Here is a 22,674-nt window from a genome sequence, read left to right on the forward strand (position 1 = left end):
TGGCTTACACCTTTAAACTCATCACAGCCTCCCAAAGCTCATCCTCTTAACCCGCACAGCCACTGTGCTACAAGCGATTAGACTTGCAGATCAGCAACCAGACAAATATGTGTGATGAAGAAGTTTGGTTTTAAAACCCAGGACTGGCTGGGTCTGTCTCTCAGTCCACAGTGGAGAGTGATGGAGGCTGGATGAGCTCTGGACTGTGTGGGCTCCAGTAGGGTCCAGGCTGGAACTCTGGGTCTGGGTCCAGGTTTCAGGTCAGGTTCTGGGGGCTCAGATGATGCCAAACTGGGCCAGCTCGTGGAGCTCCAGGTGGCTGAAGGCTTCCCATGGACACACCACTGTGAAATCTGGAGGCAGAACAGGAGGTGGATAATCAGAATCAGAAGACATCACATTGGAAGAAGAGTTGCAAACTGTTAACATGGAGTAGATGTGAGTAGCTTGTTGTTCCAGTTAAAAAACTGTTCAACACTGGTTCTTTGGTCATTTTGACATAGCTTTACTCATCTTGACATCTGTTTTCTTGTTGGTATATCCATTGATTGTATTTATATTGTTAATTGCATGTGTAGGAGGTCTACATCTCAGAGTGTGACAGATCCACTCACCAGTGCCCAGACCCTCCATTCCAGGGATGTCATCTCCAAAGCTGAAAACAGTATGAAAGGATCACAGGCAGCATCATGGAAACGATAGTTTGTTGTATCCTCATATGTGTGTCTGCACTGTACATGGTAAGATACAGACCATCCCTTGACTCTAACCATCGAAATACTGTTAGAACCATACAAATCTGATCTTTGAATTTTCAGTTTCTACATGCATGATTTGCATTCCTAGGATGAAAGCGTCTGCTAAATGAATAAAATGTAAATATGTCCCAGCACCCCAATCCAGTTTAACTTCCAGTCCCGTTGTCAAGTGAATCATAAAAACATCCCTTACCTCTTGACCCCTTTCTTGGGGGGCTTGCTCTTGAACTGGCGGGTCATCCTCTGCTTGAACTTGGGGGGTCCTCTCCTGGGGGTGGTGGGGCCGGTCACCCTGGTGGGGGCAAGGGGCCCGTCGCTCAAGATGCTGCTGCTGGAAGAACTCATCCCTGGGGAGTCTCTCAGTCTGAACCTGAAGATCTGGGGCGTCCTGGTCTCTCAGCCTGAACCTGAAGGAGTCCTCGTCTCGCTCTCTCTATGTCTGGAGAGACGCTGTGTCGTCTGGGGGAGAGGAGTCGCCTGTCTCCTCCAACTTGGACAGGAGAAGAGCTCTGTTCTGTGTGTATTTCCTGAGGCGTTTTCTTCAGAGGCTGTCTCCCCTCTCTCCTTCTGTGGATGTCATTGATCAGATGTTTCAGATCCTTCTTTCTGTTGTTCATTCCTGGTCTTCCCTCTCTTCTTCTCTTCTTCTCTAAGGGGTTAGGATTTTCCGAGACCTAAATACCCCACCCAGCCTGGCCCGACTGTCGTCACCATCACGATAATGCCATTGTCTAACAGATCGAGATGGTGGATCCTCCAATCGGCTTGTAGTTTATCCCTGCCAGGATTCCAAAAATGCAGGCCATGGTCTTTCATTCACAAGCCAATGGCAGACTCTGGGTGTGTGTACGTGTGTGGGTGTGTGTGTGTGTGCATGTATGCTGTACACCTGTCAGGTTGAGGTGGGCAGATGGAGATGGAAGGAAATTGACTGACCCACGTTGACCACAAAAGTCTGACAAACATAAACAAACATTATACTCACACACACCTCATTCCCAATAGAATGGTCTCCTTCATCCATGACTGTTATCCTAATTACTGACCATAATGAAAGGTTATTCCTGGGGGGGGGGGGACGGGACTCAGTCAGTTCAGCACTGACTGAACCTGGCTCAAAGCATCAATACTTCTTCATACTGTAAATGAAAAATGACTTGTGTTTTCCTGTAAATGTTGACTGCAAAATAAATCTTAGTTGAACACACTAACATACATACATACTCACGCACATACACACATCCACATGCACACACACTCTAATTAATATCTCAGCTGTGCAATCTACTCAGTTACATCTCTACCTCCATTAGCTAATCACGAAGGTGGCCAGATGCTCAGGCTGATAAGCAGCTTGTTAAGTGACATTGTCCTCTCAAAAAAGATGTCCATTAGCCAGATGTCCATTAGGGGTCAGATGGCTGAGCGGTTAGGGAGTCGGGCTAGTAATCAGAAGGTTGTTGGTTCGATTCCCGGCCTTGCCAAATGACGTTGTGTCCTTGGGCAAGGCACTTCACCCTTGGAGAGTGTAGAGAGGAAGAACATTCTACATGGAGTGCATGTTCTCAGTGTCTTAGCAATAAAGTCACAGATGATTATTTGCTGATTATTTGCCTTAGAGGAGGGTTCAATTCACTCACAGCGTAATACCTGAAACAGAAAAAGAGAATTGCACATGCACACACATTGTTTCTGTCTTTCTCCGCCAGTCATGTGGTGCCCAGCCATGTGTCACATGTCAGGCTATAGAAACAGCACATGAGGTAGACATGTCTACCTCTGCTGGTCTCGTATTGTCTTCTTGTTGTCTGGTCTGCAACCACAGAAATGGGACACTGTTCTGCCTGGAGCTTTTGGGGGCGTGCTCTCACTTTACATGGAGCACTGCTTGTGATAGTATAGGTAGTGAAACCTGATACCTGAATGTGGGTCTATGCAGACAGCTGTGTATGTGAGTTTGTGTGTGTGTGTGTATGTGTGTGTTTGTGTGTGTGTGATATAGAGCACTGTGACGGTTTTATGTAGAATTTCAATTCTCTCTCCCTGTTTGACCCTCTACTCCATCCACTAGGTAGCAGCAATAGTCAACTGAGACCATCATCCTTGGACACAGTTGGATGTTAACCTTAATTATAAATAGTTAACTGTTAGTAAGACTTTATACTTTAAATTTCAAAAGGTTGAATATGTTTACATCTATATACATTTTCTATACTGTACCTGAAAATCCTATGAATATATATTAGATCATTTTTTATCTCTAATATTGTACTAAAAGTGTTGTCCTCAGTTGCCCTGAGTTATGCAAGTTAAACAGCAAAGACAGAGATGTACATAAGACCAGGACATGTCTACCGTGCAATACCCAACTCCTGTGCCACGAGAGATGATAGACAGTATGACAAAACGGATACGAGTGAACTCGTGTCATTCAGGGTGCTGACTTACTGGCTAAAAAAAGTGGTATTTGAATCACTTCCTCTGCTGTGTGTGAGTCGCAGAAGAAGTTGATCTCCTTCAGACGAAAAAAGTTTCTCGGCTACCATCTGACTCGAATCAGGAAAGGTAATCATTTAAATATGACGAAATAGACATTTTCTTCTAAGATAATGCATGCATCCGCGCGATAATGTTGATATCAACAGTGCAAGTATGTGGGTCATTGCATGCTCAATCAGGCAGTAATTGGGAGTGGCTCAGTGTGCGTATTGATTAGCTATACGTTTCAGAATATAGGCCCGATGTCTTCAAAATTGTAGAAAATATAGAAAAAAACGTATTTTGTGGGGCTCGAACCATGAATTTTGAATCTAAAGCAAGTGCTCTATCGTAGTTTCGTCATCCAAATCCCGAGGGTCTATTTCATTTACCTGGATATGTTAATTGAACACCAGGAGAGTTCACTTTACTCGTTGTTTTTATTAAGTTAACACGGTGAAATTTGCCGTGTAACTTCATGTGACCATTTATTACATATGTGAGACTATGTTGCTCATTCACTAAGGAAACGAAAGTGTCTCTATTGTTCTTGACACAAAAGTGCGTATGAGCACTGTCATTTCTTCTGTAGGTATTTGCGCCAGCTGATCTACTGCACCTGATTCTAATAAATAGCTACTTGATAAACATGGTAGAGTCAGGGTAGTTCAAACAGAGTTGGAGCTGAAACCTTTAGTAAAGTAAATAGGCTGTCTGATATTAGGGCTATAGGAATAAGGACTATTTATATAAAATAGTGGTCCATGGAAATCTGACTAGTGGGCCTGGAGAGATTTGAGGGAAGGTCTTGGGTAATCATTGATAGTTTGCAGCAGCAGTTGTTTCCTTAAACCTGTTGAAAAATGCCACATCTCACTACTTCCTCTGTCAGAATGGCTTCCTCTTTATCAATGTGTGTGTGTGTGTGTGTGTATGTGTGTATGCAGGGGGGGGGGGGGTGTCTTTGCCCTCATGTGTAAAGATATCTGTCACATTAGTTCTGATGTGTTCTGAACTTCCCAGATAATCTCTGATGCTCGGGAACACTGACTGTGATTGATGAAGGCGAACAATTCACATTATTCATACGTGCTGTGTGCGAGTAAATCCCTGGGATGGATGAGTGCTTATCAAATGAGCCTGGTATTGTACACAAAGATGAATGTTGCAAATCCCATGGGCTAGCACAAAGCCTCAGTTTATAGACACTGGCCTAGTGTATCTACAGTGTGTGTGTGTGTGCGCGTGTGTGTGTGAAACTAAGCTCGGAGCTACAGGTTATGTATGCCTTCCTGAGCTATGATTGACCAGATTATGATAGTGCCAGTCTGGACCTATGTAATATAAGCCAGAGACACTGTAGACGGTACATATGTCATATTGTACTGTAAATGTTCTCAAACAACATTCTAACTGTCTGGAGACAAGTGTGCTTTTCTTGTGTTGTAATGGTGTGTGTGTGTGCTTGTTTTTATTAGGATGTGTGTGTGTTTGTTAGAGTGAGTGACAACATGTTGTTTATGTGTGTGTGTGTGTGTGTGTGTGTGCATGTGCGTGGTGGAGACTGCTTCTATGTGCCTGTGATCCCAGACTTGTGCCCGTGGCCATCTGTATCTGGAATGCTGAGGGTGATTGCTGTCACCAGCAGGTCCTGGAAGATCACTGCGCCAATCACACACCTCCCAGGCCTGTCATAGTTATTGGGTGGCATTTCCGAGGTGAAACTCTGACATTACTCAGAAACTGGCAACTTCCCTGAGGGTTGCTTCCTCTCTGGCGTTGAGAAACCCTAAGAGGGAAGTCTAGCTGACTGGCTGGTCATTCGAACTGGGTTTAATATAGGTATTTTGATGATATTGTTAAAAGAGGTTTTATGTTTTAGGTTTTTAAGTCGCTCTGGATAAGAGCGTCTGCTAAATGTAAATGTTGGTTTTGTCTGTCACTCACTGCTGATATTTTGTACTGTGAGATGTTTAGATGAAATGTTGGAGAGTGACAAGGTAGAGGTGTTCACTGTTCAGCACTAAGCAAAGCGTTCAACCAAGCTCAGACCCTATGTTCCTCGTTAACCCTTTGCTCTGCTTTTGACAGGAAGTGCAAACCTCACATCCTGTTTGCACACCAGTATGCATGCTCTGTTTCACAAAGATAATCACATGATGCTGATATATAGCCCTGCTTTATCATCGTCTCCGTAGAAAAAATGGTACCTGCCTCAGACTACTATACGTAGCTCGGATCTTCTGTGATTTAGACACTGACTGACCTCTTTGGCTACTCTAAAATGACACACATATATATCTCTTCTTAGCAAGTCAATTGTCAAGTACGTGTGTCCTGTATTTTAAAGTAATGGTGGCATTGTATACTCTCACTCTTTTTCTCTCCCTTCTCCCTTTCTCCTTCTCCTTCTCTCTCCCTATCTCTCTCTCTCCCTCACTCCCTCACTCCCTCTCTCTGGTTTTCCCCTCCCCCACTCTTTCTCTCTCTCTCTCTCTCTCTCTCTCTCTCTCTCTCTCTCTCTCTCTCTCTCTCTCTCTCTCTCTCTCTCTCTCTCTCTCTCTCTCTCTCTCCTCTCTTCCCTTCCACACCCACTTCACAATGGCCAAATATGTTAGTTAAATGCATCAGCCGCATTCTTGTGTGCAAGCCAGTAACTATTTAGTATGCCAACGATAATATGTTACACAAATTGCTTACAGTATTATTATTATTATTATCATCATCCTAATCATCCATAGAGATAAACAAAAGATGACACACATTTCTCTCTCTCTCTCTCTCTCTCTCTCTCTCTCTCTCTCTCTCTCTCTCTCTCTCTCTCTCTCTCTCTCTCTCTCTCTCTCTCTCTCTCTCTCTCTCTGTCTGTCTGTCTGTCTGTCTCACACTCACTCATGCACACAAACCCAGCCAAGGGATATAAGATCAGTGTGGAGGTACCAGCCAGACTCCCAGACAGCCTTCATTTATCAAACCCTTGAGCCTGTGGGACACAGAAAAAGGCCGCCCTCAGGACCGGCAAAACCACTGGATTTAACTGTGATTCATAGAATTATATTATAGTGTTCTTCACAGATGAAGCTACTCAATTTGTTTCAATTGTCATAACAAACCACGCTACAAGAATAGTCGAGGGCAAGTGATGGGGGAGGGGCTAGGTTGAGAGTAATGGGGAGGGGAGCAGGCTGAGGGTGTGTGCACGTGTGGGATCTCAGATATGTCTCAGAGAGGTGAACCACGCCTAAGTGACACACAGGTTACACATATGTGGATGTGTCATTGGGTTGGCAGTTATCATTGTTGTATTATACATAGAATGCATTGTTTGCATCACCGGGTACAAGGTGTGTCTGTGTGTGTGTTGGGTACACAGACCGATGTTCAGTAAATGGATGTGTGTACGGTATACATATCAGGACAGGGATGCTCCCTTATTCAGCAAAACATTCTGCAAGGGCATGAGAGAAGGGAGCGAATGACGAAATCAAGGAAAAGGAAGCAAAACAAAAGTGTGTGAAGAAGAAATGGAAGAAAAGACGAGGAGAGAGTGGAGGAGACACGTCAGTCAGGGTGTGGTCTGTAGAGAAGGAGGAAGAGGATGGGGGAGGAAGTCAGGAAGACATTGATGGAGAGAACACTGTGCATGACAGACGCAGGAGATAAGGTGGGATTCAGGGCTAAATGAATGGGTGCAGAGAGGAAAGGGGGAAGAGGGAACCGCCGTAAAAAGCTTCGAGATATCTTCACAGTGAGACATAAAACTGTTCTGAAAAAGGGGGACACATGAAACGAAAGAGAAAAGAAGGGAGAAGGTTTGTAGAAGGAAAACGGTGCCAGACGGAGCGAGAGAGAAGGACGGGAGAGAGTGTCGTCTGTGTGCAGAAGGTGTGCTAAGATAGAGCATGGGGAGGAGAGGGGAGAGAGGGGAGGAGAAGGGAGGGAGGGAGGGGAGCGGAGCGGAGGAGGATGAGCTCATTGCAGTCTCTGGGTTGATGACTGGGAGGGGAGGAGATGGGGGGAGGGAGGGAGGGAGGGAAAGAGGGATGCACAGGGGTTCGCTACTCACCACTGAATTGATCTAGTGTATGCACACAGGATTACTGCATACAGCAAGTCTAGCATCTCCAACTAGCCTTTCTAACTAGCATCTTTAACTAGCATTTCTAGCTAATCTAGCTAATTGGCATTTTTAACTAGTATCTCTCACTAGAATCACTATCTAGCATTTTTAACTAGCATTTCTTAATTAGCTTCTTTAACTAGCACCTCTCACTAGCACCTGTCACTGCCGGCAGCATTATGTTAGCATCCTAGCATGAGCTACCTTAACATGCATCCTCCTTCAGACCGCCTTCTTTCCATCTCAGCCCCTCAGAACAGTTCCCTGCTACAGCATAGTGTCTCAGGCAACTAACAGTCTGTAGACAAGACTTTCTTATTCTCGCTCTCTCTCCCTCTCGCTCCCTCGCCCTCTCGCCCTCTCTCTCTCTGTCTCTCTGTCGAGTGCACACACTCTTGCTCTCATACACACGCTACATCCCTCTCTCATCATCCCCACCCACACCCAGGGGTTCTCTCTCTCTCTCTTCTTATCTCTTTTCTCCCTTTCTCTCTTGCTGTTTATTCCTCGCATTCTCCGGGGTCTTTGGCAGGTGAACAGAGATGAATGCTTGAGTCTTCTATTTTTGAAAGGACTCTTTCGGATACTGTAGAATTGAACCCATTGTGCTCTCTGGTACTTTCTTGCTACCTGTGGAGGCTCCTGGTTCTTCCCCAGTCTGCCAAACACGTGCAACCCCAGTCCCAAGCACCATGCTGGGCTTGGATGTGTGTGAGTTTGGGGGTCAGGTTCTGGAGCTTCTCTGGCTTACCATGTGCTACAGAGGTGAGCGTACAATCTTTTCATATGTAATATCTATGATGTGTGTGTGTGTTAAAGAGAGAGAGCATGTGTGATTATATATGTAAGACCAGTGTTCTGATATTGTGGCATTCTATATGGAAGCTGTAGTGTACAGTACTGTATGCATGTATTATTAAACCTTACTTGTCTGATCTAGTGTAAGATCTGATCATACTGCAAAATCTGAATCTACTTGGCGAATAAAGCTGATTCTGAATCTGATTCTGAAAACAGCAAAGACATTTACTTTAAAACTAAAACACAGTTGCCTTCTGAACACATGGTGTCTGTAGTCAAATGTGTGTAAAGTGCATTTCAAGTGTGTTTGTCTCTGCCCATAGTGGTGTGGACATTTTTATGTCTGACGTGATAGGGTGCTAAGACAAGCCAAAGGTGGCCTAATCAGTACCTATTGATCACACGTCTGTTTGTGTGTGCACGCACACGTGTGTGTGTGTGTTAGTGAGTGAGTGAGGGAGTGAGGGAGGGAGGGAGGGAGGGAGAGATTGTGTATGTGTGTGTGTCGTAGTGGTTCAAACTACATGTCTCATGTCAAGTGGAATCACGCCTGTTTCTCCACTCTCCTGGTTCTGTGCCAGTATTAGTGTATGTGTGTGTCTGTATAGGGAGAACTCTGTATGCTCGTTCTGCTTACATGATGTCACCATATTCACCATCCGACAGCGCCTACCTTCACACCACTGACTGGGCATCAGACACAGATAAACACCCTTTCCTCCTAGAGAAGGACATCTGTGTGTGTTTTTCCTCCAATGAATCTTGTCATCCTATTTATCTGCCAATCGTGTGTGTGTGTGTGTGTGTTTTCGTGCGTGTGTATGTGTGGATGCCAGGGGCACAGCATTAGCCGATACAGAGGCAGCAGACACTGCAGTAGCGCTGAGCAGGTTACAGATGGCCCTGGGGTTCCCTCTCACACACAGGTGTGTGTGCACGTGTGTTTGTGTGTGCGATACAGGGAGAGTCAGATAGACTGAGAGCAGGGCTTTCCTTTAACCTATTAGAAAATGAGGAGAGGATGGAGAGAGGGGTATGGGACAGAGGGGTGGGATTGATGAAGGGGGGGGAGAGGTGAGAGAAGAGAAAGACCAGGTGTTGTCCCACCTGGCTTTGGATGAAAGAGCAAGCGAAGCAGCTGGCTGCCTCAAATCCTCCACTGTGACACTGTCTGCTGGTGTGTGCGTGTGTCTGTGTGTATGTGTTTGTGCATGCTTAGGTGTGTGTGGGGATGTGTTTGTCTGTACTTGTGTTGCATGCATACGTGTGTGTGTGTGTGTGTGTGCGCGTGTCTGCTGGAGGCTGTTTGCACAGAAAGACCTTTCTGGTTGAAGGCTCATGGTTAGCTGTCAGTCATAACACAGTTGACAGTGACACCGTCACTTTCTCCTTCCCTCCCTACTTTCTCCCTCTCTCTCTTCTTCTTTTTCTCCTTCATCTTCCCTCCACCTCCACCTTCACCTCCCCCCCTCCCTCTGTCCTTTTTCCCCACTCCTCCAGTCATGGTGGTGTGGTGATGGATGACAGTGTGCCGGGAAGCAGACACATGTTAGGCTGAGTAAATCAATGAGATGCCATGTTTCCCCACCGAAACCTCTCCAAGGCTGACGGGTGTGTGTGTGTGTGTGTGTGTGTGTGTGTTAGTCTGTGTTTCTATGACACTCACTCAAACATACAATTATAAAAAAGGATCTAACGGATGTAATTGTGAATGATCTATTCTGCCATTAGTCCTCCATTTGACACAAAGATACTTACACACACACACACACACACACACAGCTGTCACTGTAGGAAGGGCTCATTAATATTTGCAGTTTTTAATGATGCACCATTATATTAGTTAAAGTGTGTTTGTTTGTGGGCGATTCTAAATGAGCTCATTATCCCTGGTGCTGACAGGATTTGTGATTCACGACCAGTCGGTTTAATAGTGTGTGTGTGTGTGTGTGTGGAGGGGGAAAGGTGTGTGTGTGTGTGTGATATGTTGGCTTGGTTCACACGGGTAGTTAGCTGAATGGATCGCTTCTAAGTTGTTGAATAACAATCCAATTGACTGTGTGTATGAGACAACCCCTGGCTGATTCCACAGACTGTTTTTTGCTGTGCTGTGCTGTGCTGAGTACAGTGTTGTTCCCAGTTTGAGTAAAGGCTTTAGACTGCTGCCTCTTCTGGCTCCTTCCTGAGGCTTCTCTTCACTGAAGGACCTGATCTGAACTGAAGTTACAGGAAGTCGATAAAGGCACTTCCTTTAGACATTCCTCCGGGGTGAAAACAGGCACGCTGTCACTCCACCCAACTTGTATTAGACTTTGAACATGATGAGGGACTGCTAAAGATGACAGCATTTGGAGAATCTGTGTGAAGTATCCCTTTAAACTGTCAACAAGCATATTTTGGGATGTTTTAGGGTTTTTCGCACCCATTAGAACAGTGTGAGGAGTTAATTTGATTGGTCAGCAGTACTCTGATCCTGGAGATGGGGGTATGGCCTGAGCCCTGCTCAGGAATCTGTGTACTCCACAGACTTTGATGTGGAAATGACTCCAAGTCAATAATTTATGAGGTTGTATCAATTTCCAGCCCAGGCCTAGGTTAATTGTGTGTGTGTGTGTGTGTGTGCATTCTAGTGTGTATGTGTGTCATATACTGCAACTAGTACTGTATATTCCAACGCTCTGCATGTAAAGCAAAGCGTTTGTTCCAATAGCTTTTACATCAACATTTGTGTTGTACTTTGCGGCCACGCCTATTTTTTGAAATAATAGAATGTAATTCATCTGTATATCAGGTTTAATGCCTCACAAGGCTTATATTGTACCCTGTAGTTAAAAATGTTTCCCATTTATGTGATTATGTTCATCCATCAGTTCATGTCTGTGTGCATCTTGTGTTCAGTGTGATCCTGTCTACTGAGAGATCCTCTAACTGGGTGATGTCATCCCAGACACAGTTGGGGTAACCATGGTGACAGGGAGCGCTGCACGTTCAGCCCTGGTGGGGGTTGAGAAGCTGTAAATAACAGAGACACTTTTTAAACACGCACACACACATACACACACAAGCATGAACACATACACAAGCACAAGTATGCACACAAACACACACCTACACGATCATACACACATATGCACACATACAGGCACACATACGTAACTCTCTCTCTCTCACACACACACACACACACACACACGCACACTCACAGACACACACAAGCCTATTACCTAGTTATCTATTCTCCATGGGATGTTCAAACCCCACATGTACATTTGACATCTAGACAGGTCGGAGAAAGGATGTAATTGTTTTGCTTTTGTGTGTCTGTGTGTGTGCGTGTGTGTCTGTGTGTGTGTCTATGTGTGTGCATCTTGGCTAATGACCCAGTCACCAAGCTCAGGTCTGGTGTGTATACTTGTCCCTACTGGGAGCAGCAGCTAAGCTATTACTCACACTGTCAGGAAACGTCAGGACCACCGTAGCTGCTGTGTTTGTGTACACGACAACAGTCTGGAGACCCTCTGCTGTATGCTTGCCTTGCCCATCCCTACATCTGCCTGTCTGATGGGTGTAGCCGCATGAAGGAACAGCATGGGAGGCTTAGTCCAGGGACCCCACATTGTCGTATAACTACTGAGACACAGTGATACAGCTTTGTTATGATGTTGGATATTCATTTATTGGACGCTCGAGCGCACACACACATTCACTCACGCGCAAGCGCGCACGCACACAGGGATAATGGATGGGTGTGTGTATCAGGAGGAGATGGAAGAGGGGATAACTGGGTTACAGAGACGCGGCTGATCTGCAGATTGGAGAGAAAAGGAGTGGGGATGCGAAGAGAAGAAGGGAGAGGAGAGGGGAGTGGTGTGGGTAGGAGGAGGAGGAGGAGAAAAGAGGAGAGGGGGAAGAGTGGGGGCGGGAGGAGAGGAGAACATATAAGGAGAGGAGGAGGAGGGAAGAGGGGAAAGGGGAGAGGATGGTGATATTACAGGGAGAGATACGCAGGCAGGGAGACAGAAATGTGTAAAGGCACAAACACCAGTAAATGAATAAACAGTAGAAGGAAGGAAAACCATATACGAAATTGAGAGGGATTGAGTAATCGAGGAAGTCGGGGCACCACACGCTTTGCTATTAGCTGTGTGGGTGTGTGTGTGTGTATACAGATATGAGGCTGATAAGCAGTAGTGTTTCATGTTGGTTCCTGTCTTGTGTCCTCTATGCAGGTCTGATGGCTGACAAGGAGGAGAAGCCTGTTGGGGAAGAGGAAGACGAGACGGACCTCAACTACACGCCGCCTGCCCAGAAGACCCTGCATGAGATCCAGGAACTGGACAAGGATGATGCGAGCCTCAACAAATACAAACAAACCCTGCTGGGGGCTGGGCCTGTGGTGGCCGGTTAGTCAGTGTGTGTGTGTGTGTGTGTGTGAGTGCATGCATGCAATAGAGATCAGCGATCTCCATGATACATGCAGTAAACATTACAGTATCCCAGTATCATCATGACATTTCTAAGCCATTTTATTGTGCGATGTGGTGTGTAGGTTGCGTGCGTGTGTGTTTAATGTGTACGTGAGTGGGAGCTGAGGATCGTTTACCTTCTGATAGAATTGCTATGATTCACTCTGGTATATATTGTTACTGCAGCTTTAATAATAGCTCTCACTCAATATAACGACCCGGAGCATAAGACCACAGTCAGCTCCTGATAGCTCACACACACGCACACACACACAGAACGCCTGCAAGAACTGCTTGCCTCAGCTCGTCCTATACAAAACTACCCACAGCTTAAGGAGCCTTCGCGATGACTGGTTCTCCTCTCAAATTCTCTGTTCTCTCTCACCCTCACAAGATCTAAAATGCCCAACTATGCTACCTTCATAAGATCTAATCTCCTCCCATACCCTCAAAAACATCTCGAGTCCCCAACTCGGTTGCCCTCACGTGATCCAACCTCCTCAACTGTGCCCTCTCTGCTGACACACACACACAAACACTGACCCTACAGACACCATGTCACCCACAGAACCACTGTCCGACCCCTACTCCTGATAGTGCTCCATGAGAAGCGAGATGTGCTTCAGTAGGATCCCGGTGGTGCTTCTGAACAGAGCTCGGCGGTGGATGGTGGACAGAACACACGTTGCTGTCTTTGCTGCTAGGCCTGTCTTCTGTTTTCTGAAACATGAGTGTGACTCAAACCCAGAGGGAGCTGAACACTGCTTCCAAACATGCCCGCTTATTTACATTAATGTCCCCAAGGAGAAGCAAGTAACACGGAAGGGAAAATAAACAACAATTGGTGTTTGTTTTATTTCATGTTTATTTGTGTGTGTGTTTGCTTGTGTGTGTGTGTCTGTGTGTATGTCCAGCCAAACAGACAGAGATATAGATTGTTTTGTTTTCATGCCTGTCTTTCTCTCTCCTTTGCAGACCCCACCATTCCTAATGTCCAGGTGACAAGACTCACCCTCATGTGCGATCAAGCCCCTGGACCAATCACCATGGACCTGGCTGGTACAGAAACACCTCCTTCTCCAACTCTATCGCTTCTTCCTCTTTTCGGTCTCTCTCCACCTCGACCTTTCCCTCCTGAACCTAGGGACTAGAAACTCCATCTCTCCATCTCTCAACTATAACTGTATCATCTTTCTCTAGCGTCTGTTAGCGTCTGCTGTTCCTCTTTTTCTCTCTCTTCCACGATTTGTGTTTCTTCTTTTTTTGGTTACAATTGTGACAAGTCAAAAATGTATCACAATCCTTTTGTGGTGTTATGTGTATGTTAACCCCTGTAATGACTTATGCACGTCTCTGCGTCATGCCTCTCTCATGTGTATGTGTGTGGGTGCACTTGTAGTGTGTGAGTATGTATGTGTTTGTGTTCCTCTTGTGTGTGTGTGTGTGTGTTTCTGTGTGTGTGCGCCTCTTGTGTGTGGTGCTTACTGGGCACTATTGAGAGACCCCCAGGGAAAAAGGGACACAGTGCAGGAGGCAGTCAAGGTGGGGGCTGGGGGGCGTGTGAATGCTTGTGTGTGTGTGTGTATCAGGGGGCTGCTGTGCATGGCAATCAGGTGTCGACGCCCCTGGCTGCAGAGAGATGATGTCATTCTCTCCAAGGATTCAGAGCTGTATACAACAGAGCAGGAGATCAATCTTTGTGTTGATTGCGTGTGTGTGTGTGTGTGTGTGTGCGCGTGTGTGGTCTTCACCTGTGGATAACTGATCGGGTAATGGGAATGCACATGTTTTCCTTGTTATCTCAAAATAGTGAGATAGTGGAGCTTACATGGCTGTTTACTTGTTTGAGAACCCCCTACTCAAACACACACACACACACACACACACACACACACACACACACACACAGACTAGCGAGACTACTGGTAAAGGTCACCCAGTTGCTAGGCAATAGTGATCATCACTGTACCATCTCCAGGTCTACCATCTGTACCATCACCAGTCTCCAGTCCTTCTGAGAGCATGTGAGAGACAGAGATGGCTATTTGTGGATATCTACTTAACGCTACAAGTCTAGAGGGAAGATCCAAGAGGCTGCAGAAGCTTGAGGCTTGGCGGCTGGACACTGGGATCCGGCAGTAGGGCCCAGGAGGGAGGGTCCAGGAGGGAGGGTCCAGGAGGGAGGGTCCAGGAGGGAGGGCCCAGGAGGGAGGGTCCAGGAGGGAGGGTCCAGGAGGGAGGGTCCAGGAGGGAGGGCCCAGGAGGGAGGGCCCAGGAGGGAGGGTCCATGAGGGAGGGTCCAGGAGGGAGGGTCCAGGAGGGAGGGTCCAGGAGGGAGGGTCCAGGAGGGAGGGTCCAGGAGGGAGGGTCCAGGAGGGAGGGCCCAGGAGGGAGGGCCCAGGAGGGAGGGCCCAGGAGGGAGGGCCCAGGAGGGAGGGTCCATGAGGGAGGGTCCAGGAAGGAGGGTCCAGGAGGGAGGGTCCAGGAGGGAGGGTCCAGGAGGGAGGGCCCAGGAGGGAGGGTCCAGGAGGGAGGGTCCAGGAGGGAGGGCCCAGGAGGGAGGGTCCAGGAGGGAGGGTCCAGGAGGGAGGGTCCAGGAGGGAGGTCCCAGGAGGGAGGTCCCAGGAGGGAGGGCCCAGGAGGGAGGGTCCAGGAGGGAGGGTCCAGGAGGGAGGGCCCAGGAGGGAGGGCCCAGGAGGGAGGGCCCAGGAGGGAGGGCCCAGGAGGGAGGGTCCAGGAGGGAGGGTCCAGGAGGGAGGGTCCAGGAGGGAGGGCCCAGGAGGGAGGGCCCAGGAGGGAGGGCCCAGGAGGGAGGGTCCAGGAGGGAGGGTCCAGGAGGGAGGGCCCAGGAGGGAGGGCCCAGGAGGGAGGGCCCAGGAGGGAGGGTCCAGGAGGGAGGGTCTAGGAGCTAGGGAGCAGTTAAGGGGCTACTGTTTAGAGTGGTATGGGAGCTAGAGATTTATTTTACATTCTGGCAATGAGAACCAAGAGGTGACTGTAGTTTAGGGGACTTTGCAGTTTTCGATGTTGACAGGAAGTGAGTGTTTTTTTTACTCAGGAAAATGTTTCTTATACAGGGAGGTTTTGTGCTTCCTTCCTAAACTAACACTCGCTGTGTTACTTGACTGGAAAGCTGAAGGTATTGTGTTGTAGAGTGAGGTGTTTTGGAATGTAGACTTTCTCTGTAAACAAAATGTGATGTTTCATGGTGGTGTAGTGTGTGTTGTGTTGAACCTGTTCCTGTTTAACTTCCTGTTTACGTAAAACGAATGTGAGGCAGTAGAGTTTTAGAGTGTACAGTAACAAAGTTGCAGAAATGAGTACCCAGAATTGAAGAAGAAAAGGAGGGAAGTGCTCCCAGGATCTGAAAGTTAATCTTTTACTTCCTGTAGCAATCACCATCCAAGTGTGGTGTGCTGTTCTACTGAACATGCCTTGACACCTCCATCCACCCTGCCTCTCTGGCAACCTGGTATGTTTGGTATTTGCCACACTTCCATCCCCAGTCAAGTATGCTGAGGTAGGACTTGTTTCATCCTGCAACAACTGATAGGAATTTGTCAAGGGGAGACTTTACAAAAAAATCCATTATGTTGTTTCTTTCAAACCCCTTGGATGGTAGTTTGATTCCTGCAGTGCAGTCAGGGCTAGACCTGGAATACTGTATCCCTGCACTGCAGTCAGGGCCAGATCTGGAATACTGTATCCCTGCAGTGCAGTCAGGTCCAGATCTGGAATACTGTATCCCTGCAGTGCAGTCAGGGCCAGATCTGGAATACTGTATCCCTGCAGTGCAGTCAGGGCCAGATCTGGAATACTGTATCCCTGCAGTGCAGTCAGGGCCAGATCTGGAATACTGTATCCCTGCAGTGCAGTCAGGGCCTGATCTGGAATACTGTATCCCTGCAGTGCAGTCAGGGCCAGATCTGGAATACTGTATTCCAGTCAGACATCTCAGCCGGCTCCAGTCTTAAATGGGATTTCCATTTGTGGGGGAATGCATTAGATACCTAACACAGCCCGCTAATAACATACTGATCTAAGTCATGAGTGATACTGCACTATGCTAGTGTGTGTGTGTGTGTGTGTGTATGTATGACAGATGAGAAAGGATGTGTGTATGTGTGAGAGAAAGAGAGAGATTAAAGAAATTGTGTGTGTGTGTATGCGTTTGTATGTGAGTGTGTGCACACTGCTGGTTTGGAAATTTTAAGGTGAGGAGCAAGACAAAGCTAGAGAGAGTGGTGAACACTTGCTTTTAGATCCCAGGAGTGTATCAGCGCAGGCTCTCTGCTCTGTACAACAGACACCTGGTCAGAAAGGCCACCTCCATCTTGGCCGACCCATTTCACCCCTGGCACCAGGAGTTCCACCCTCTGCCCCCTGGGAGGAGGTCCAGGGTCTCTGGGCTCAGGAGCTCCACAGCTCAAGGTTCCTTCATTCCTAAGCCCATAGCTGCCATAAATCATGAACTATCCACCTCCGATGATTTCACTTGGTAATGCTCTGACTTTTTGCACTTTTTTTATGTATTGCACTTTGCAAACATGTTTTTTATAGGGTTTTTTGTGGTTGCATGTATAGTAAGTTTAAAAAAAAAAAAAAAAATTTAATGCTGCATCAGAATTGCTCCCCGGGGACAATAAAGATTGATTGAAATCCTCTTGTGGATCTCATGCTCACTTCTCTTATATAACTCAGAGGCATGAGACAGTAGGCCTTCACTTCCTCCTATACACATCTCTTATCAGTCCGGGAACTCAGTACCTCACTGCTCTGCTGTCAACGCTGACCTATTTATGGCCTTTGTTCTTCCAAAATAAACGACAAACCACAACCCTCTTTGGTGGATTGGAATACACACATAAATTACTTGTCATTGTCAGAGCAGAGGAGCCGTGTAAATCAAAAGCACCGTGCTATCTGGACTATCAGGAAGGTATAACAAGGTAAACAAAACATCCATATAAGAAAATATTGCATGTGTATAACAGCCTGATGTGTAAATAGACCTGTACAGGACATCTCTTGGTCTGTCCGTGACTTCCTGATCGTGTGTGAGACAGCTTGGCAGCTCAGCTTGGACCAGACTCCCCTTTTTAGTCGTTTTGTAGCTCATTAATATTTTCGCTTTTCCCACAAAGATACAATCGTGACTAAAAGCTGGCAGGACCACGTAGAACACCCTTCCAACCTCTCCCTCTTCTACTCCGTATATCCCCCCTCTGTTTCCATTCTTCCACTTGGATGGCCTAGAAACAAGGTTGTATGGTAACCAAAACCAGACAAATCTTTTAAAACCTCCTAGTTGCGTGGTGCTTTATTGACTCCCCCTCCACAGAGGAGGAAGAGATTAGCCTGTAGAAAGGAGAAACAAAGGAGAGGGAGAGATAGAGGGATGCATACTGAGTGGGATGCTCCCATGTTGGATATCTCTGGCTGGAGTGTGTGTGGGTGTGTGTGCATGTGCGGGTGTGTGTGCGTGCGGGTGTGTGTGTGCGCGCGCGCGGATGAAACTGTGTTTCAAGAGAACAGGTATACTTTCACTGTTGACCCAATTCCTCGTGTCAGACAGTGAGAAACACTCCGGGGAATCAATGTCTCCTCTTGTCTCAGTCTCTCTGGGGAGGAGGGTGAGAAGAGGAGGATGGAAAGGAAATCAAGAGGGGATAGAGGAGGGATGGAGAAGACAAAAGAAAAGGGAGATTTGGCGTGTTTGGAATGAGAAGGCTTAGATAGAGGCAAAGTGATAGAGCACACCATCTCTTCTGTATCTTCCTTCAGTTTACATTCTCTCTCTCTCTCTCGCTCTCTCTCTCTCTCTCTCTCTCTCTCTCTCTCTCTCTCTCTCTCTCTCTCTCTCTCTCTCTCTCTCTCTCTCTCTCGCTTCCCTTCCTCCACCCTTCAATACTATTAGTGCGGTCCATTCCATTCACTTCATTTCTTATCCCTCCATCGTCCCTTCTCTGCATCCTTCCTTCTGTCTCTCTCTTCTCTCGTCCCTATGTGCATTATAAAGCACTTAGAGCTGATGGAGGCTTATAAAGGAAGAAATAAACTGATTACTCAACGATTACTGGGCGTTAACAGCAGTCCGAAGGCTTTTTCTGTGAACCCACTGAACTGCAGGCAAACAGAATATACCCTTCTACCATAGACTGATTTTCCCACACACCGTTGAATGTGTCCCTGTAGCTGACCTAGGTCCTAATGTGTTCTCTCTGCAGGTGACCTGGAGGCCCTTAAGAAGCAGAGCTTCACCTTGAAGGAGGGAGTGGACTACAGGGTCAAGATCCATTTCAAGGTGAGAGAGGAGAGGCACAGAACAGGGTCAAATTAAATCAGTATAGGACGGGCACCTTGGTTTAGTTTAGATTTGTTGTGTTGTTTACTGCTGTTGTTATTGTGACACTCGAGCAGTATTCATTTCCTGTGTTCCTGTTTCCTGGTAGGGGGGCTTCCCAATGTCATGTTGACGACATACACATGTAAACACTCAGTTTTCCCATGCCTCTCACATCGGCCATCTAAATATAGACCCTCATCACGATAAGTGAAAAATAGAAAGGCAAATATACAAGAGTGTACCCAGTACCCAGAAAGTGCAAGGGCTGTATTGGTAATTTGGGGAACATTCTGGATGAATGAGAACATTATGTTGACAGGATGCTGCCTGGAAAATCCCTGCACAAAAAGGATGGTTAAAAGTCTCTTTTAAACAATGACCATTTTAAAGGTTTTTCTATCAGATGTCTAGTGCTAGAAGAGATCCAAGATCTGTGTGTGTGGGTTTATGTGTGTGTGGTTTGTGATGTGTGTATGTATTTGTGTGTGTGCTTGCCTTGGCATTAGTAGAATAGGAGGGGCTCAAGGGGCTTGGCCATGAAGGGAAGAGAGATGTGCTAAGAATCATCAAACGTATTCAAGCCTACATCCCAGTAATTTACCATAGACCCAGACTCACATCCCAGTTAGACTCACCCCAGACCCAGGCTCAGACCCAGTTATTTACCATAGACCCAGACTCATATCCCAGTTTGATTCACCCCAGACCCACACTCACATCCAAGCTAAACTCAGAATCCGCTGTGCTATGAGGACACCTGGTGGTGAGGCAGTGTAATGAGCGAGAGTGGCGGCCCTTCCTTCCTGCCATGTCTCATTTCCCTAGCATAGTGAAAATATTGACGTATACAAATAAAAGTTTCTGTTTCTTGTGTCACTTTAATAATAATGTTAGACCTCAGTGCAAACTGAAATAGCTCTTCAAAGTCAATCCGAATAACTCTTAGTAGCCTCAATGAAAAAATAAAAAAACTACAGTCACTTTCATAGCTGAAGTGTCTATTATTTTCTTCCATCAGGTCAACAGAGATATTGTGGCTGGCCTGAAGTATATCCATCTGACCTATAGGAAAGGACTGAGAGGTAAGAGAACCATCACCACAAACAGTTGGGGAAAGTTTATACTTTTTCTATTCACACAGTAGCCTATATATAGATATACTGAAGATGTTATACACTGTACCCTCTTCCGTGCAGTACTTATCAGTTTCACAATCATGCATACATAGGCGGAAATCCCGGGGGGGACACGACCCCCCCATCCTGGGAAAAATATGATTTGTCCCCCCCAAATAAATCACTGGAAAGATAAATGTAATGTAATTTCAATAATATTAATAATACACAATGAAAGCGCTTTGCAGATTATGGACACAATTGCGCTTTTTTAAGTGCTATTTGTTACAGCAGTAATTTTGGTGTCCCCCTCAGGAATTGCTCTTGAGAAAATGTAATATCATTGTCCCCCCCCAAAGTGGATTAAGTGACGGAGCCGCCATTTTGTGTCTCGCAGTGGACAAGGCAGTCTACATGGTTGGCAGCTACGGGCCGCGGGTGGAGGAGCATGAGTTCATGACCCCTGTGGAGGAGGCACCCAAGGGCATGATGGTCCGGGGGAGCTACCACATCAAGTCCTGCTTCACGGATGATGACAAGACAGACCACCTGTCCTGGGAGTGGAATCTGGCCATCAAGAAGGAGTGGAATGAGTAAAGGAAGAAGAGGTTGTTCTCCTGCTCCAACTCTCCTCCTCCCCCATCTCTCTATTCTCTATCCTCTATCTTCTCTTTATTCAGCGCTTCTGTCCCCTCTCCCTGGCCTCTCCTCGACCCTTGTTTCTCTTCTCTGTCTTCCAGAGATCCTCACTCTCCCACCGCCCTTACTGACTGTACAGCAACAGACAGAGATAGGGATGACCAGTGCTGAAACAGAAAGTTGGTTAGTCAAAGAAAGTCTGAGAGAAAGATCTGTAAACGTGTTGTCCCCACGAAGAGAGACAGGATTGAAGTGGGTTTTGTGCATACATTATGAATCATGAGTAAACCTATACCGATCACAGGTCATATGCCAGACTGTGTTCTTTGCACCTGTATTCTCAGGCCGGTCCCTGTTTTCGAGTAGACTATAACCTCCACTGTGCATACTAGTTACTACCCTGAGTGTATTCTTCGAGCACAACACCCTTCAGTCTCTTTGAGGTCCTGTGTGCTTTGTTGCTGTTATTAATTATACTTGGTGTCAAAGAAAAGATTTAAAGGCTGCATGGAGGAGATATTATGTGGAGGAAGATTGGAGTTTGAGTCACTTTTTTTTTACTTGCTCTCAATCAATTTGCTTTACTGCTGGTGCTTGATTGTCAAACTGCTTGATCTTGACATCCTTTTGCCTTCATTCATAGTATTGTGTAAGTTGCTTCTTAAAAGATAAGCAAATTACAGTGCTCCATCCAGCAGAACCTTTTTTGTACACATCCTCAAATTAGAACTTGTACGAATAGTCAGGGCAAGAAAACTGCTTTGTCAAAATGTGTTCAGAAACTTTTGTGAATGGGATGTGTAGAATGAGACGCATGCTCTATTGTATTTGATTTTGTAAGGTATGTGAAAATGAAAAACCATTCTGTGATTATGGCTCCATCTTGACAAAATAAATAATAATCTTAAATAAATAATAATGATTGTAAACTTGAATTTTTTGTGGGGTAGTGTAACACAAGTGAATAATAGTGTAACATGAGTAAAAACAAGAAAGAAGAAGAAATTCAATTGATTTAATCCCCCCCCCCCCCAGTCAAAATGTTCTATACCATGGTGTAAAATTTGGATATAATCTGTCTTTGATGCAGACCATTTTCTTGAATTCCCATCTAATCAAAATGGCTGTTAAATATAAATAATTGTACTATTGGCTTGTTGAATGTTGCATGTTATCTGATTCTCTCCTTTTTTACTATTATATTGTAAAATACTTACTGTGATTTTGAGAGGAAATAGCAAACATGTCCATTTAGATGGTTGCCAGAAAACTAAAAATATTTACAGGGATTTTTTAAAGGCATTGTCAAATGAAACTGCTTAGTGAGTGTATCCGTGTTCGAGGTTTGATTCAGCACATAATGTGGCTTGTGCTGCATCCTCCAAACGTTTGTGTCCAATCTGTTCAAGCATCCTGTATCTTTTAATAAAGATGGTTTAAGCAGCCACTGTGTTTGAGTTATCGTTTTGCTTGACACTGGTTCTAAAGTAACTCCTATGTAACATGGGGCTGTAAGGTCATTTTACAAGTGAATGCAGGTAACTTACAGAAACCAAGAAAAGGAGCAGCATGGAAAGTTTCCCACGCATGATGGCTAAATACAGCAACAGAGGTGTGACCCAAACCTGGTTTTACCTGCTCTTATCTACTGCTGGTGCCACCTGTACATTTCTCATGGCCCACACAAACACATAGTATTTTACGCAGCAAATCCTGTGAACATAGGCATTCATTCTTTTGCTGTATTCTTAGATTATGATCTGTAAAGAGTGGTATGGACAATATTGCACGTCAGACTACAAGGGATCAGCATTCAATATATATGAACAAAGCCAATGGAATAAACTCAAAATATGTGCCTAAAACAAAGTCATTAAATTGGCCCTGTTGTAAAGGAACAATCCAGAGTAGTTAGTTAGAAAAGTATATTTTATGTTTAATTTATTCATTC

General features: G+C 45.9%; 2 protein-coding genes across 3 annotated transcripts; one reads left to right on the plus strand and one right to left on the minus strand.

The window, feature by feature from the left end:
• Positions 1-34: 34 nt before the first annotated feature.
• LOC134008764 (retinal cone rhodopsin-sensitive cGMP 3',5'-cyclic phosphodiesterase subunit gamma) lies at positions 35-1,103 on the minus strand. The gene is made up of 3 exons (XM_062448287.1): positions 952-1,103; positions 615-655; positions 35-353 (listed from the first exon to the last, which is right to left on the minus strand). Exons 1-3 carry the CDS (start codon positions 1,101-1,103, stop codon positions 277-279), a joined length of 270 nt encoding a protein of 89 aa, XP_062304271.1. The 3' UTR covers positions 35-276.
• Positions 1,104-3,165: 2,062 nt separating this feature from the next.
• On the plus strand, positions 3,166-22,170 carry arhgdig (Rho GDP dissociation inhibitor (GDI) gamma). 2 transcript variants are annotated; one of them, XM_062448273.1, is made up of 6 exons: positions 3,166-3,323; positions 12,387-12,560; positions 13,599-13,682; positions 18,851-18,927; positions 19,988-20,051; positions 20,482-22,170. In XM_062448273.1, exons 2-6 carry the CDS (start codon positions 12,392-12,394, stop codon positions 20,679-20,681), a joined length of 594 nt encoding a protein of 197 aa, XP_062304257.1. In that variant the 5' UTR covers positions 3,166-3,323; positions 12,387-12,391; the 3' UTR covers positions 20,682-22,170. The 2 variants fall into 2 exon arrangements, with proteins under 2 accessions (XP_062304257.1, XP_062304250.1); XM_062448266.1 differs by lacking the exon at positions 3,166-3,323 and adding an exon at positions 7,707-8,121.
• The last annotated feature ends 504 nt before the right edge of the window (positions 22,171-22,674 follow it).

Source organism: Osmerus eperlanus, chromosome 2 (assembly GCF_963692335.1).
Source record: "Osmerus eperlanus chromosome 2, fOsmEpe2.1, whole genome shotgun sequence".
NCBI classification, from domain to species: domain Eukaryota; kingdom Metazoa; phylum Chordata; class Actinopteri; order Osmeriformes; family Osmeridae; genus Osmerus; species Osmerus eperlanus.

Coding starts and splice junctions, on each gene's coding strand:
- LOC134008764 (XM_062448287.1), bottom strand. CDS start 1,103: ATGAGTTCTTCCAGCAGCAGCATCTTGAGCGACGGGCCCCTTGCCCCC. Junction 656..951: donor CCCAAGAAAGGGGTCAAGAG/GTAAGGGATGTT, acceptor TACTGTTTTCAG/CTTTGGAGATGACATCCCTG. Junction 354..614: donor AATGGAGGGTCTGGGCACTG/GTGAGTGGATCT, acceptor TTCTGCCTCCAG/ATTTCACAGTGGTGTGTCCA.
- arhgdig (XM_062448266.1), top strand. CDS start 8,049: ATGCTGGGCTTGGATGTGTGTGAGTTTGGGGGTCAGGTTCTGGAGCTT. Junction 8,122..12,386: donor GCTTACCATGTGCTACAGAG/GTGAGCGTACAA, acceptor TCCTCTATGCAG/GTCTGATGGCTGACAAGGAG. Junction 12,561..13,598: donor GGCTGGGCCTGTGGTGGCCG/GTTAGTCAGTGT, acceptor TCTCCTTTGCAG/ACCCCACCATTCCTAATGTC.